Source organism: Caloenas nicobarica, chromosome 2, assembly GCF_036013445.1.
Source record: "Caloenas nicobarica isolate bCalNic1 chromosome 2, bCalNic1.hap1, whole genome shotgun sequence".
NCBI lineage: Eukaryota > Metazoa > Chordata > Aves > Columbiformes > Columbidae > Caloenas > Caloenas nicobarica.
The window spans coordinates 70,913,504-70,931,185 of record NC_088246.1 but is presented as its reverse complement, the minus strand read 5'-3'; the positions used below and the strand labels follow the sequence as shown (position 1 = coordinate 70,931,185).

Here is a 17,682-nt window from a genome sequence, read left to right as displayed (position 1 = left end):
CAGTTGTAGAGCATACTGATATACTGATCCCACTCCTCCCAACTGGAAAAAGCCTTTTAGTCTCTACTTGTGCCTCACACTCCACTCCGCCAGTGCAGAACCAGACTCCCAGGACATGTCAGACTCATGTCTGGACCTGTATCTCAGCACTTCTGCCTGACCTGCTGCATAGCTTCTCAACACTAGGCAGATGTTTACAGAAGTCACAGGCTTTGCCCAGTTTCCACCTATGCCATACAACCTGTCAAACCCCACCTTGATTAGAGTTCTAACTACTGGAATTATTTTTATTAGGGATGTCTAATTACACGGCCAATTTAATTACAAGGACCTGGAGTTAATGCTTGCCTATCAGCTTGATCTTGTTGAATGCTTTAAATCAGATGCCTGTATTAACATCTATTTATAATAATTTACAATCCATTTCAGACAGCTGCCGTAGGATGATGGATTAGATGTTACTAATGTAATTCTGTTAGTACAGAACAACGTAATCTTGGGAGTAAGGAAGGTTGGCTTTAGCACTATTGTACAGTAGCTGCATACAGTCTTCTTGAAAACACTTGCATACCCATTCCTTCCTGTAAATGGCATATAGGAACAACAACTTTTCTTCAGATCTTCTATCATCTTTGAAAGTTAATTCAGTAGCACTCACTTTTTGAGATGAAATCTTAATCTCTAAGAGGGTAAATTATTTTGTGTCTAAACACACTTGACACTGAGACAAACAGCTCTTGTATTCAGAATGTGTTGCCTGGCTGCCAGCCACCTTTGCCATTCCCTGATCAGCAGTGTTACTTTAGGTCCAGGGCCTGAAGCTTCAATCCCTGATGAACTGTCTTGACAAGACATACTACTCTGTAATAATCTGGTTTAGATAGCATTAAATTCATTTTAAAGGGTCACAGTTAAGCAACTTCAGTTCACATTTGCCAGAATACAGCTCCCTGGATTCCACAGAACTCTGGTGTGATCACAGCACCATCATACACCCTTCATCTTACTGGTGGGGGGAATCCAGAGGACCATGCTGGAAGTACTCAAGCACCATCTCTTCAAGAACATGAAAGAGTCATAAGTTAGTAAACATGAATAGTTCAGTCAAAAAAATATGCAAACACATCCATAATTAAGAACTTTCCTAGACAGGACTGCTGAAACTCTCAACTCTCAAGCTGCATTTTTTTCATCTCTCTTCTCATTGGAATATACACCATATGTTTGCGACAGTTTACTGTAGGAAAGTTCTTCACAAAATTAATTCTGAAGGCTATTTTACAGTTGGAATGTCAGTTGTTTTAAAGTACACTGCCTGAACAAAGGTGGTCATACCATGTGAATTTTCTTGCCTCCCTTGAAATTTGCATGCACCCAAGGAAACTTCATTATCCCATAAAACAATGTAACATTAAAGATTGTAAACATGAAAATACTTCAGACTGGATTTTCAGTTCAGTAATGCCTCAGATGAATTATTAATAACACAAGGTAGATTTTTAAAGTTGTTTATTAATCTGAATATATAAAAAGACAGAAGTTGCCTACGATATAGGACAAAGCTCTTGCTTCATGAAGAAACAAAATTTTCTTTACAAAGTGAAAAAATAAATACCCTCTCAGAGTAAGGTTTATATGCTAATGTGTCATAAAAAAGTAGAGTTTTAATATTTTGACAAAATGTCTGTGCAAAGAAACAGATGCATAAACACATATTACTGCTACATTAAGGCAATATGAAAAGTATAGTCAGAAAATTTCAGTAAAGTGACAGTGTACTTTTCTAGCTTTGATTAAGCCAGTATTGCACCCAAACATGGTCTTTAGTTCCCTCTGTACCCTGGAGAATACACTAGGAAACCAGAGCCCAAAATGCCCAAGTAGGTGGGTGGAGATTAGAAACATTTAGCAGGAAATGACCTACCCAATAAAGATGTTAACTGAAGAAAGCATTTAAAATTATACACAACCTTTACTGTAGAAATTAATAGTACATGCTTAATAGTTTAAAATCAGTCTCCAAAAATAAAGCCAACTTAAAGGGCAGCTCACTGCAGCTCCCCAGACCAGCAGCCAAGTTGGACATGGGAAACATGGGAGTGCTGTGCCCACTGAGAGCTGAGAATGAAGTCCCATAACAGTACTTCCATGGAACTTCCCTGACCCACCCTCAACACTTTGAGATTAACAAGCTTGTCCTACTCTTCCAAATCTAATCTCCCAGAATTGTTTCTCTATTTAATAGAATTCTGAATTAAACACAGCTGCTTGATGAAGGCTTGTAACTTTAGTTTAAGAACCAACTTTTAATAAAAGACGTTCTCTCCTCTTTAAAGCAGTTTACTAAAAGCAGAAACTATGAGCCATACTAAACTGATATTTGTAAAAGCCAGTCTTACTATTAAAATAAATGGAGCGATTGTACTAAAAAGGATTTAGAGAGTGTAAAACAAAAGGCTGCATTGCTCTTGCTGGGTATATCAATATGTGTATACCACATTTCTCCAGGGTTACCTAGCTTTTTGGCAACGTCACCATGCTACAAACATATGCATCATTCTCCTTTAAAGTAACATGAATTGAGTATGCTGCTTCTCTCAAAAGATATCCCAAACCACTTTGGACATGCTGAACCAAAAAATATTTGTTAAAAAAATGCAGTATTTTTGCTTTTGATCATGGATAGGTGTCAAGAATGATTGCCGTCTTCACAATCAATGGTTGCATTTCATATTAGTGCAGTTTAAAGTACATGATGGGTTTAAAAGTGTATATGTAGATCATATCACAGTCAGATTGAGAAGACTGGTGTGGGTTGGCAAGTACACATGCTGGACATGCTCTACACGAGATCTGCAAACAGGACACGACTGGAAAGGAAAAACATTAGGAAATTAGTTTACTTCATATTTGAGAGTCTCTACACATACTGGAGACTTCCCTCCATGTACACAAATAGAGCACTTTACCATCATCTCCATATTTAAAACAGGGTATCGTGAGAAACATGCAGTTAATTCTTACCCTCACTGCAAGTTAGCACATCTAAAGCTTATCTTTCAAACATATCTAAACAGAATATTCTTTGCAATTACTTTATCACAAACAATTTTAAAAGTTAGTTTTACTAGAATATCAATGTAAGCATATTAATCCATGACTCTTAAATATACAAAAAACCAAAACTTCCACATATTTGTTAACTGCCATCTTAATGGCTTTGCAATTACCTGTAATTGGGCAGCACAAGTCTTGCAGCATACTGTGTGGCCACAGGGACAAAAGGTCGAATTTATTTCTTCTTCACAACACACCATACAAAGCATGGACTCCTTTAGCTTCCGCAGCTTCTCTTGCAGAGCTTTTGTTTGTTGGCAGCTAAGACCCTCACAATTGTCACAGTTCATGCTACTTTCCGAAGACTTAAGAGGGGAACTCAGTGGTGTTTGGTCACTTCTTGAAACAAGATCCACAATGCCAGCATTATAAAGAGCTCTCCTTGCATGATCATAAACTTCTTTTGATGTTCTTCTAATGTCAAAGACATATTTTTTACCAAGATTAATGTTTTCATTCAGGAACAGAGATGCTAAGTGGCCCTTTAAGTCTCGACTATACTGCATCATGACAGCACTGGTGACAGTGTCACACCTATAAAACAACAGGACAAATACAAACTTGGTTAGTTAATACCAATAAACCTATGCCTACAACAATCTGTTTCCAAAGTTGAAGTAACAGCACTGAAATTAAAGCAAATAGAGCAGTCCAAGATAATATTTAAACTATTGAATGTTGTTTGCATGACAACTCTACTTTGAAAAGTGTAAAATGGTAAAGTAACAGTTATTCTACATCTTCAAAAATGTGAAGTGTCTGGTAAAATGGAGTCAGCCTATGGAAGGGACTTAAGGCATTATGCTAATATAAATAGCCAATACTTGCTTAATCCACAGTTCAGTTTGGCGACACCTCTTTACATGGTAATTTCTAAACATCGCATTAAAGAATTCCGATTAATAGTCTTTGGCATAACACCTCTTTAGACAGGTTCTCAAAAAGCTTTCAGCATAGAGTCAAGTAATATCTTTAACCAAATTTCCACTCAGTACTTTATATCATCTGAAGGGAACCAGCGTAGAAAATTCAGCCATTTGTATTTGCTACTGAGTATTTCAGCTGCCCTAAGGTCCACAATCTAAGCTTATGGTCAAATGCTATTGCCTAACTAAAATTCTGCTTAAGTTAAAATCAAAGACTGGAAAGGACAGCAAAAGCTACAAGCAGAGATCAAGTTCAAAAAGTTAAGACTGTCTAAGAGATTATATAATGCTTTGTGTCAGAAAAGTATGAAGAGTGCAAACCAGCAGTGCTAGGGCTTATAATCACAGAGCAGAAGACTGCTTAACATTAGGCTCACAAAGTAAGCAGTGGTTGGCTGCTGCTTAGCTGCAGTAGCTAGAAAGGCAACTAGCTGATGTTAATTGCTGTAAAATTAAAATTATTATGCATTAAAATTATCTAGATTGAGAAGCTGTACAGGTCTTTGCCTAGTGTATGTACTTTCCTCTGCTTTAAGTCCAATTCTTCTCCTACAAAGTAACTGAAACTGATTTGTGGTAGTTAATTTAGAGAAAACACCACTAAGCTCTACTGATCAGTGTTGGACCTCATGGTAGCAATTAAAAGGGGTTAAAAATCAACCATCAACAAATGAGTATAGCACTTCTACCTCAAAAACCCACAGGATAAAGACAATGGATAGCTGCTGGCATGAAACAAAATTCTGGGCATGTGAGCAAGGACAGAGGAATTGTAGGAAGATTTAAATACATGGGATGGGAAGGCAGCATACAGAGAATTTCTAGCAACTGGAGGAACCAAATAAAGGAGAAACAAGGAGTACATGTGACAGAGCACTGGAACAGGCTGCCCAGAGAGATTGTGGGGTCCCCTTCTCCAGAGACATTCAAAACCCACCTGGAGGCATTCCTGTGGGTGGATCTGCTCTGCGTGAACCTGCTTTAGCAGGTAGGTTGGACTAGATGATCTCCAGAAGTGGCTTCCAACCCCAGCCATTCTGTGATATGAGCATGCATATTTTGAAAGACAATCTTTCTTCTCCTTTGCTCTCTCATCCTCCCTCTTACATAGGGACAAAACAAGGTATGTATTGTTTACGAAGTATCAAAGAACACTGTAAGTTAATATTCTGAAGTGCTGTTATTCAGTCACAGACTGAGAAATTTTGGCTACTTGTCCTGTACTCCCACCCCACAAAATGGAAAGCAGCAAAAACCTGTTCAGCTTCTGGACTTAGGAGGAAAACAGAGGCTGTGAAGAACAAAATTTGGCAGAGAATTTCTGACATGCAGTCAGGCTGCTGGTTACTCAAGCACTTATTTCAAATACTGTGAAGAGCAGCAACAGTTGACTCTAGTGGCAATACTGACCTGTAAAATGCATGTGTCTCTGTAATTGCTCTATAGAGTCCACTTGCTGCCCTTGTACTGATCATTTTAAACAAGAGAACTACACTATTACCAGACTCCTTGGTAACAGTCAGATATACATTCTTCCCAGACTGAGTTGCCATTTGAACAACAGGATAAGCAATCCTAAAAATGAATATAAAAAAAAGGTTACTTAGCTCTTAAGGATAAGGGCATTTTCCACAAACTGCTCCAGTGTGCTTTTATCAGAAGTTACAATGATACCTAACTGTCTGTAATGCTGGATTGAAGATGCGGCCTCAAAATTACATTTCAAAATCAAGAGCATTAAGGACAGTTGTCATCTTGATTGTAAGCAGGTAATGCCCTTAGACTCTACATTCCAATAGCTCCTTTTACTAATTCATAGAGCAGGCTTGTACATTTATGTAAAAACTAGAGGCATGCTCGGTATTTCTAAAAAATTGAAGATGGAAATGGTTCCACAAAACACATACCTGTTGATAGGACTGAAGTCATCTTTGCAGATGGATATGCCTTCAGGGCCAACACCAATAAGGAGTTTTTGCCCTTCACTATCTCTTACTGAGTGCCACTCTACCCCATAGTTCTCTAGTGTTGTAACAATCTGTAGAACCTGGTATTCAGCAGAAGCTTGACTTAAACCTTCTAGCTCCTTGTGCTTTGCAATAATGCTGTTGATAAAAAGATTGATAGGTGAAATAACTCAAGTATGTGCCATTATTTTCAGCAGCTTGTTTTAACATAGGTTTTTAGATGACCTAGTTAAACAGATTATTAACTGCTGCTGACCTGCTTTATCTGGCTATAGATTCCCAGTAATCATGAACTGGAAAGCATTGAGAACTACCTAAACATCCCAAGAATGTTCAGGAGACAATATTCTGCATTTGCTTAGAGATTTAAAAGCTACATGTAACCAAGGCTTTCCAGCTAACCCTCCCTCCCCCATCATATTTACCTGAACACCCACTAAGTTCATAACTAAACCAAATTTAAAAAACACCCACTACAAACACACACTTAAACTTTCTTGACATTCAGGAACTAAGCCATGAAGGCATTTTGGGAATCATCTTTACTTCTCAGACTAAGGACACTAAGCCAGATAAATTCTTGTTACTTTTTTTCACAAGTGTAGGTCTAAGACATACTTGCAATTTGATTACCCTGCTCCAAGTATTCAGATACCTGTATTTCCCCAAGTACTAGAGTTCAACTAGAGTTCAACAGCTTTTGCTTTTCAAACAAAAAAAGAGTCATCCTTGAGCTTAAAAAAAAATGAAATCAGAACATCAGTCAAAACATTCAGGTTGTATTTTGATGTCCAAAGCTATCTACATTTTTTTTTAAAACAACACAAGATACTCTATAGCATCAGCAATTAAGGGCATAATAAAATCTTATGCTTTCAGTCTCCAAAAAAGAGGTTATATCATTGTGCTCTTTTTACCTCTCCAAAATGGTAGTGGTGAGCTCTTTTGCACACAACTCTTCATAGTTGTACTTGGCAGTGTTCTGGTTATAATCTCCAAACTTCATCTGTGCCAGCAATGCACTAAGTTCAATTGCATGCTCTGAAGAACACTGAAGATTACCAGCAAGAAGATCTTCTTTTATATGCAAGAAAAACATATGCCTGCAATGCAATCAGAAATGCTTGCTTACACAACACATTAAAAAGTCTTTGTAATCAAGATATGTATCAAATAACATCTGTTTGGTAACCCTTATTTCAGTAATCAAGAATTTGCAATGAAGGTACCAAGTAGGGAAAGCCTGGCAGAAGGGAAAGAAAAGGGCCTCCATTTTATTACTCACACTTAAAGATGAGGTTACAACTAAATATGGTATCTAAAAGCACTATTAAATAAATGAATGTTTTAATATCATGCTCTTAAGAACTGCTTTAACATTTAAGGCCACTAAGTAATTTCAATTTAGTGAGTAAAATATAAATGAAATATATTTGGACTAGTTTTCTACGTTTAAATGTCTTTGGTTGCCATTTACAAATTATTCTGCATTTCACAAAAGCGAATTCGGGAAGAGCAGCCCAGAACAGCATACACATGTCTACCATGCAACAGGAGAAGCCATATGTTCTCCACACAGTTGAAATGCCTCTGCTACCACAGTCAAAGAGAAGACAGTGCTTTTGCCAGTGACACAATTAACAGAATAACTTGAAACATCTGAAAAGGCACTGTGGAATGAAATACAACAGCATCTACTGCATGAGCATATTTGTCAGACCAACCCTTATACCTGGGATCAAGGCAGGTTTGACAACTAGCTGGAAAATTCAAAGCTGTTCTTAATTATCTAATAGGCCAATTAATGAGACAAATCAAAACTTCTACCTCCAGCACCATGCTAATTTCCCCTATAGTCAATCTTCTACAAATTCTTCTTTACCTCCCCTCAAGGAAGACAATATATAAATTCAAACAGTAGGTCTCTCCCTAATTCCGATCAACATTTCATAAAATAAATGGCTTTTCATGCACTTCTGATCTTCTATTAATACCAGAACAGGTTTTCTAGTCATTATAAGTACGTGCTAATTACACATGCAGTATTTCAAAGAAATATCTGACAATTTTCTTCTCATTAGCTGAGACGTGTTTACAGCTACCCATACCTAAATGCTGCATCTTCAGTTTATTTTATACACACTACAGCACTGACTACACAGGGAAAAGTCTGTCTTCTCCCCTTGCTGCAAAGATCTTATTGACTTCAAGAGCAAATCCGAAAGAAAAGATTGCTCCTGCAAATACAGATGCATTACAAAAACAACTACAGTAGAGGCGTGGTTTGTCACACTCCATTACTAAAAAGCCAGTAACAGCATAGGTAGACAAAAAAGTTTAAGGTACAATGTGAAATAGCATCACATCACCTAACATGCAGTAACTTCCTGTAACTGGCTCCTATCACAAAATAAAACATCTTACAAGGACTAAGCTACTTTGCATTTTTCTGATAAAGTGGACCAAAGTAGGGCATATGTAAGGGACAATAACTGCAAAGTAACTAAAACTATGCAAGTTCATGTCCTGGCTTACACTATGGTAAACTATTCTGTTGAGTCAGAGAAAACAGACAGAATCACTTGTATTTAACAGTCCATTTCACAAGGTCATCGGTCTGCACCTAAAAAACCTATTGCTGGCCCCAGCCCATTGCCTAACCTTCCATAATAGGTCAGAAACCAGTTAACATAGGGCCTGCTAGTCAATTTAGTTTTTGAACAACAGTGAATGACTTCATACTGTTGTGTTTTTTCTATTTTGAGTCTGTCAGTGTGTTTGAGGAAGAAAAAGCATCTAGAAATTGAAATACAGTGAGGGTTGCAAACATTTTATACATCTGAAAAAGTGATTCTGATTAGTGCAGATTCCAATTTGCCTATCCAGCCTAAGGTTGCATTTCTCCAAAGCTATATTAATATCCATTGCAAAATCATCCCTTTTCAAGGTTCAAAACATGACACCAGCCAGAATCTGATCATAAAAGATTTTTTTTTACATAAAACTTAAATGCATGTTATTTTGCCTGTTTAATGTTCAAAAGGCTTTTTTAATTGTTGAACACAGTCAAGCAAAACAAAAGCATTAGGAGCCTTGTGGCAGTTCCTTATCTAATCTGCAAAGTCTAAAGGACCCAACAGAATGTTGAAAACCTGGTCACATTAGTTTCTATTAGTTACTAGAAAGCATTTATCTAAGTTTTTGTAAATTAGATGGTGTCCAATCACTTAATAGCTGTCAATCCACTGTCTCCTCTCTAGGAATATCTCTATATAATGAAAAGTATCATTAAAACTTTTCCCACCTCTAAAGGTACTTAGGTTGTGCAGTAAAAGGGTACTCAGTTTTTTGAGAAATTATTTCAGTGTTAGTATTTTATGCTTAAGGGATTTTTTTTACCTAGCACATTTTAAAACAATTATCCACTTTGAAAATTGAACTGTTTATAATTGAAGTCCTCTAAAGGTTGCATTTCCAACATGGCTGGTAGACTTAGTTTGACCACTATATAAGAAACTAATTGCTTCTGTTTCTGCATCATCTACCACTTCAGTTATATACAATACAGTAATATTACCTGTTACAAATTTGAAAAGTAACTCAAGTCACACAAAGGTATGTTTCCCACCCCCTGCCCCAAGATTCTCTTAGCACATTCATCAGCTTTTTACTGCTCTTGCCAAAATTTCGTTTAATCTTTAAATCTTCACAGAAAGCAAGTCTTCACAACTCTCAACTTTACCAACCAATTGTTGGGGCTCCTAGTCACCTTAACATCTGCTAGACACGTTAGGACATTGAACAACTAGCAGCAGCTTTAAGGAACAACATAACTTGCCATTGTGCTTGCAGCCTGAGTTCTACACATAACAGCATTAGTACAAAAGACAGTCTATATAACCTAAACCAGCATTAAGTTTCCCCCCTGGACCTCATGCTAGCCAGATATTCCTGTATTTTCGGTTACAGAACATTTCCTTTGAGTTTGGTAGTTCAAAACTACATTAAAATACTGACAAAATACAAAGCATCAAGTTTACCGTAGCTATACTTCACTAGCCACTGGTCAGGCAGAATTTCTTCTTTTCCAAAAGAAAAGCAGTTTTAGAATTAGAACAGGATCACATGCTTTCCTCAAGCACTAGCTACACTGGTGATTTTATATTAATTTTTAATTCTTATTTTTGCCACAGTGCTTTTCATATAATTTAAGCTCTGTGGGCATATTAAAACACTCAGTAAAATAAAATGTACAGTGTGATTAATGTATTTTAGCTGCACATAAATAATTTCATACAAATGCTGTAGAAAGAAGGTTTTAAGTACATTTCAGCTGATAGCCCATTTTACAAAAAAATATAGTTACCAAAGTAAAGTTGCATCGATCTCTTTTTGCTGCCCTCTGAACTGATTTATGCAGGCTGACTATACTGAACACCACTACCAGAAATGGATATCAGTATTTCACTACAATGAAATTCCTTCAGGAGGCAGATCACCTAGTTAGTGTTCATCCAACTGAATTGGCAATAACAGCCCCACAAAATAAGTGCTATGAAATGTGTGGAGTATAAATAATACGAGATTATACATAACAACATTATATATATTATGTATAGTACAAGATTAATTTCTCAATTTCTTAACTCATTGAAGATGATTATGTGCATTAGGATTCCAAGTTCTGCACTGAAAACTTTGTTTCTACTAGTTTAATCAAGGAAAGGAAAACAAGGCAAATAGAAATCTAAAGACTATATTAAGAATTTTAAGCTCTAAAGTTAGCTTAGCCAGTGGAAAAAGTGACAAACCCCAATCCTTTACCAATATAAGTATCTGTATATGACTAGTGATTCCTAAACTAGAAATCTAGCCAAAACAATCCATTCTCTTGCCAGACTACTGGCAAGGATCTTAGCACATATCCCGAGGGGACTGTTCTCTTTGGGGTATGACACTCCTTTCCACCGAGCAAGGCTCTTTCCTACTGTGAAGTAAATCGACAACTCTCTGTAGTCTAAAGGAATCAAAATTAAGAGGCATTGTTCTCCCTAAAAATATATTGATGAAGACCTCTAAGCAATAGAGTTCTGTTTCTAAAAGCTGATATAATGCCACTCCCTATGAAAAAGGAAAGCCAGGCACAGTTACAATTATGTTCCTCGGTATCTTTGTTCTTATTGATCTCAGCAGAGTGGGTGAAAGGTTACCAACTGCAATTCAACTGATTTAGACAAACAGATCCATTAAACTCACCCTGGTGTTTATTACAACAGACTTTTATTGCATGTTGAAAACCACCACCACTGCTGCACTGGCTAGCAAATGCTATAGGATAATCAGATTTTTTTTTCTACCTACTACATGTATTTAACTGCTCAAAATATTTTACAAGACAGTTTTTAGTTTTCGCTAATTCGTCAATACAACAGGATAACACTACAAAACCAATGTACTTTGTAAATATAATTCAAACACTGGGATGGGGGGGAGAAAAATCACACACAACTTTCAAACAGCTTCCAAAACAATAATTACCTATCTCAAGGCTGGCAAAACATAACTCTTTCAAATGCTTCATGAGATTGTGAAACTTGTTAGAATCTGGCGTGTTATTTTAAATTGTCATGGCTTACATATGAGTATTCAATTTTCAGTCGAGTTATGCAAGACAAATAACTTTTCCTGTTTTGATGTACATCTGGGTCAATTTTACATTGCTCAAGAAGTGATTCACTTTAAAGTTATTTGTACTTCTGTGTGATCACTGCAAATTGATTTTATAGTGCCAGACTTAAACCCATTGTTCTCTTGGATGACCGTTTGGCACAATTTGCCTCCCGTGCGGTTCGGCAAACACTCTCCTTGTTAAGGTGGTTACAAGTTCCAACACTTCACTTCTACATGTTTCACAAAGCAAGCTTTTAGCCAGCGCAGAAGAAAGTTCCGCCCCGAGACATAGGTGCAGGCCAATCAGGAGTTGAGCTCCTGGGGCTGCCCGGGCCAAGTCCCAGCGCCTCGGCCGCCGATTCGCCCGGCCCGCCGAGGAGCTGCCAGCAGAGGTTACTCGCAGCCAGTGACCTGGAGTTACCCCGGCGGGGCGGCGCGTAGCCCCGGCTGCAGCCCGTGGGCCGAGCGCCAGCAGCGCGGCTCCTCCCGGCCCCTCGGCAGCGCTGCAAGCCCCGGCTCTCCACCCGCTAAAACGTCTCCCGGAAATCCCCATCAGTGAAGTATCATCGGTTCTCCAAGTCCCAGCTCCTCACTGTAATCCAGTGCTTCATAGAATTCGATACAAACCCCATCCATAAATCATTCCGACAAAAACCTGACTTTTACTTTTTTTTTTTACTAACTGTTGCATTACCTATCAATAAATACAGAAAACAGTGAAAACAAACATGACACGAGGCAGAGCTTATGATCTAGATCTTGGACCAGCAGCACATTTATCTTCAAGCAAAAAAGATAGCAGTCCTTTCCAAGCCAATGCTATTTTCCATTCAAAAAATTGTACAGTTATTCAAACTCTTCTAAACGAGAAGCACACTGTTCACATTTCAGACTTGTTTATAGAACTCTAGTTGACAGCAGCAGATCAAATTTGAATAGCATTCTTGCACTGAAACATTTTCATTCCACTGAAAACAATTCTAAACTACAAAATCCTGTGGTGAAATTCAGTACCAGGCAGTCAAAACATTAGAAATTGACATCCAAAGAACAATTGAAATAAAACACTTAACTCTTTTTTCCATGCAATTCTTCCATTCTCAAAACACTTGGTGAAGGTGGTTCGTTGTCATAGTGGCCAAAGATAAAACTGTAACCCCTGCTCTGCCTTCTCATTCAATAGCAAGACTGCTCCGTTCCGTAAGATTAAAAAAATGCATGAGGTTGCAGTCTTGCACTGGATTGCACAGTGATTAAAGGTAACAGAAGCAGAGGTTGATGTTCAGTTCCCAGATCAGCTTTTCACACAGCATGTAGAAACCTTAACATTAAATTGCTACAAACATACACCTTTAAGTGCAATGATCATACAACAAGGGTTGACAAAGCTTCCCAAGTATATAGAAAAAAATGGTAACAACTCGGTCACAACACTTGCTATTATAATCACAGTGAAGCATACCAACAAAATTCAGAATTACTTGCAGCTTCCCAGATTTCAAAAGCAGTCTCAACATGCATCTAATCTATATCTAAAAATAGCACCAGAGGCAGCAAAGTAAAAGACTAGGAGACTCTGCCAGACCACCCTATACATCAGCTGCGGCCATAACTGCTAAAGGAAACCAAGGATATCTGTCACTATTTCTTTGTTGACCAGCACACTGACTTTGCAAGTAAAGGGAAGAAACAAAGCATCAGCTGTAACTGTACAGCTAATCTTTGCAGTTCTATTCTATGATACACCTACTGATTTAAAGTTCTGTGACAGGTTTAACAAGTTTTTGTGTCTTATCCTTGATACCACACACACTTACATGCAAACTAAATACAAAGGCACATTTATGTGCATATGCAAATCCCTCAAGGAGACAACTAGAAAAAAATTATCTACTGAAACAGTGTCAGCACTACAGAGATATAAATCAACAACAGGCGCTATGGAATTCTAGGTCTGCTATATGTAGACTACTGGGCACGCACAACTAAAAGGCAGTTACTGCAAACTATTTCACAACTTGTCTTTTAGCAAGAATACTGAAAATACTCGGGATGCAGACTGAACAGTTTAACTGAAGCCTTCGAAGTATTCACATTTGTGGGACACAGTGACATTAAATACTAGTGTCAATGCCCGTTGCTCTCCAAAATTACAAGTAAATATTTCCAGAGCAGAATGTTAATATTCTTATGACTGAGCCTCAATTAATTTTAAAATAGTTTGTCAAAAGTATTAGCTTTAGAGCAGTCTTAATTTCTACATAAAAGAAAGCTTATCCCACCTACAGCCTTTTCAAGTCATCTTTATAGTGGAGAAGTATTTGCTACTTTGATGTAGACAAGCTCTGTTATATTCTAGCTACAAAACCTGTCTTTTAGGCCCCTGGGGTATGTTTCACCAGTTCAAGCTCTCCATTAATTTGCAAGACCTGCCAAGTCTTGCATTGACAGTGTTGGAGGCAGGAACACAGGTGTCTACAAAAACCTTGTGAAGTTGAACAAACATTCATCAAGGGTAGCAGAAAAATGCCAATTGTATTCAGCTTCGGATTTCCTCAGATTCACCCCGGTTTGTCTGTGTCTACACACATCCAACATGCTCAGAGTAATCTCTTCTGCCTCATCAGGTATGAAATTGTGTTGCTCCTTTTGTTCTACATAAAAATCCTTTGTTCTTTGGTTTTATACTTATTCTCATTGAGGATATTTAAACAAGGGCACAAGTTTCTTTAAAGATAATATTCCAGAAGAGTAAAAATATGCCATGGATAGTAGATTTTTCCAAAATAAGGTACATCAATACTGGAATTAGTTAGGATGTATTTGCCTAACTAAACCTAATATATAGGACAACTATGGTGTAACTCCATTGCATTCTGAAAACCTTAACCAGATTGATGAGCTGAAACCACTGCTTACCAGAAGTCACTCCCCTGCACATCAGTTCAAAAAATAAAATACATGCATACTCTTAACTCAAAACCTTTTTCCTACGAAATAAACAGCAAATCATGCTGTCAGCCTCTGACCAAGTTATTTAGACAAATATTCTGTTGTATGCATGGCCTTAATTCTGAAAGTATGAAGTTGAGTAGTGAAAACGTGTTTTGGGATTATCATATAGACACTTGTTTTCAATTTGTCCTGTTTGTATTAACTGTATTATCTAAATGTAACAGGAAAAACTAGTTGAAAGGTCAGAACTGAATATATCTGTGGCTCAGCTTTCTTTAAAGATTATGTCTATTGATGTAGTAATCCAACTCAAGGAGTAAAAGCAAGTGTTCCCTACTAATCTTAGAAGACTAATTCTTACGACTGGATAACAGTATAACAATTTAGTTAAGAGTACTGGCCACAGAAGCAACAGAACAGCTGTTTCTTTTGTAGCCTCAAAGGGCCTGTACCTATCTGAAAGTTACTGTAACACAATACCAGACAAAATGGAACTCCGCGAATTTTTTGCACTGTGGGAGCAATTGTTTCCTGCCTTTCTGTACCAGCAGTTCAGAACGACCTAGAGTAACATCACTGAACAGGGGTTACTATCGGACATGCAAATACCATATACATAATTTCCTACTGGTAGCTTAGTTTCTTCTACTTCCAGCAATAAGTGCTCATGGAATTACCTTCACTCATTAGAGTTTAGCTACACAATACTTAAAATATTACCAGTCTTTTATATTTTTTTCCAAAACCCAAATAATACATTTAAATAACACTAAGATTTTAAAACTACAAAGAAAAGTCAAACTAAGAGTACAAGAAGATGGAAGAAATAAGGTCAGCGTGGAATCACTTTCATAAGTTACAGAAATTGAAAACAAAGTAATAAATTAGATTTACTCACAACCATCTTTACCTTACCTTGTCTGTTCCTGTAAGATAAGATGTGGCTCTACAAAAAACTTGACTCTTAATTTCAATCTGTAAGGGGCTAAACCATCCATCTGCTGGGAGATTCTGTTCCTCAAATTCAGCCACAGATTCTCCCCTTTGCTGCCAGTGAACTGCAGTCCAAAATAATCAACTTCTATAATTCCCAACCTTCTGCAAACCTGAAAGAAAGACATTCTTTATAACAAGCCCACAATATAACAACAAAAATATCACCTGAATCAAGTATTGTTTCAGACTGCTCACTTAAAAACACACAAAATAAATCCTGCCGTAAACATCTTTATACAAAAGATTACTTAATTACTTGGATTTTAAGTTGTATATAAAACAACACGTAAACAAATACCAAGAATAAACTGGGAATTTCTCCACTAGTCAAAAGCAACATGGACTTCCATGGTCAAATTCTAGCCCCTTCCTCATCCCCAGAAGAGGCACTTAGTGGGGATTTCCAAAAGAGGACTGTATCTATTTAACATCGCAGCCATAGCGCTTTCTAGGAAAGAAGGACAAAAAAAGATATACAACTCAGAAGTTTTATTTAGATGCCACCAACAGACTGGGCTGCTGCGTTTGGCTCTCTCCAGCATTCCTATAGCAGCCGCCGCAGCCACATCGAGGCGACAGAAGGGCGAAAGCACCTGGACAACAGCTCCAGCCAGCACAGCCCCAGCAGGCCACGGGGACCAGCTCGGCACCGCCCGGGCCAGGTGGGTCCCACTCGTGCCTCCCCCCCACCCCAGAGACAGCTCGAACAGACTGCAGCGTGAGGCTGAGGCCTGCCCTTCCCACGCAAACTGTAAAGGAGAAGGGAGAAGGGCCGGAGAACCCCGAGGCGGGGCGTGCAGCAACTTCTGCATCCAACATGGAGGAAAAAAAAAAAAACCAAAACAACCAGACAGAAAAAAAAAAACCCCACCAACACCAAAACCACACCACAGAAGCGGGGAGACTGCGGCGGCTCCCGCCGGCTCCCCGCCCCCACGGCCGCGGCCGCCCCTGCGCAGGGTTGCGCCGCCGCCCGGCCCTGCCCCGCGCCACCGCCGCCCTCAACGGCCGGGGCGCGCGCCAGGGGCGCCGCCGCGCTCTTCCGACCCCCCGCCAGGCGCGGTGTGTGGGGGGACAGGGAACGGGTGACGCGCGCCCGCCGGCTCTCGTGCGCGTCTGTCAGGCACCAACGGTCTGCGCTGCCCAACGGTCACCGCTGCACCCCCCAGCCGCCGAGCCCTCGCGTCCCTGGAAGGCGGCGGGGCAGCGGGGGGGAGAGCGCAGCGCGGCACCTCACCTGGTTGAGGCAGTCCTCGCCGTTGGCTTTCGCCTCGACCTCCACCTCCATCACCACCGCGTCCGGCCTGGTCACATAGCACAGCATGGCTGGAGCCAGCCAGCGCCGCCGCTGCTGCTGCTGCCGCCACGGCGGACACCCGGAGCTGCTGTTGCTGCCGCTGTCCGCGGGGAATCACAGCTGCCGGTACGGGCTGAGGGAAGGTACGCAGACCTCGCTGCCCGCCGCCCACGCCCGGCCGCTTACAACGACCAGCCAAGCCCCACCACTCCCCCAGTGCTTGCGCTCCGCTGGCTCCGCTCCGTCTACATATACCCTCCGTCTCCCCCTCCCCTCTCCGAGCGGCACCTGCGGACCAATCACGAGGCGCCGCTCACCGCTGCGGGCCGCCGCCGCCACCAATCAGCGCCGCCATCCCTGGGAAACGGCGGCGGCCGGGAGGGCGTTTGTTGTGGTCGCTCTCTGGCGCCCCCTGGCGGGGCGCTGGGCCGCGGGCGGCCGGCGGGACTCCCCCCCAACCCCGGGGGCTGTCACCCCTGCCCGGTGCGGAAAGCCCCTGTCCCGGGCCCTGCCCTGCGCGGAAAAGCCCCGCCCGCCGTGGCTTGGCTGCCCGAAGGAGCCCGCCCTCGGGGCTTTCTTCCTCTTCAGCACCCGGCACCTCCAAATTACCTTCATCCGCCGTCGCCTGCAATAGCCCAGTACTGCTTGCCTTGGAATTATGTCTGGCTAAATTGCAGCAGAACAAGTTCTTCTAAATGAAGTTGGAGACCAAACCTAACGGCAGAGACTCTTTACAAAATTAACTTGAGAGCAA

The 17,682-nt window shown here is 40.1% G+C and overlaps 1 protein-coding gene across 2 annotated transcripts; it reads right to left on the bottom strand.

Annotated features, from left to right (window-relative positions):
- Positions 1-1,499: 1,499 nt before the first annotated feature.
- On the bottom strand, positions 1,500-17,136 carry MYLIP (myosin regulatory light chain interacting protein). 2 transcript variants are annotated; one of them, XM_065629559.1, is made up of 7 exons: positions 15,930-16,397; positions 15,551-15,741; positions 6,928-7,113; positions 5,951-6,148; positions 5,454-5,618; positions 3,231-3,651; positions 1,500-2,870 (listed from the first exon to the last, which is right to left on the bottom strand). In XM_065629559.1, exons 1-7 carry the CDS (start codon positions 15,969-15,971, stop codon positions 2,781-2,783), a joined length of 1,293 nt encoding a protein of 430 aa, XP_065485631.1. In that variant the 5' UTR covers positions 15,972-16,397; the 3' UTR covers positions 1,500-2,780. The 2 variants fall into 2 exon arrangements, with proteins under 2 accessions (XP_065485631.1, XP_065485630.1); XM_065629558.1 differs by lacking the exon at positions 15,930-16,397 and adding an exon at positions 16,869-17,136 and having other exon boundaries at positions 1,501-2,870.
- Between the last annotated feature and the right edge of the window lie 546 nt (positions 17,137-17,682).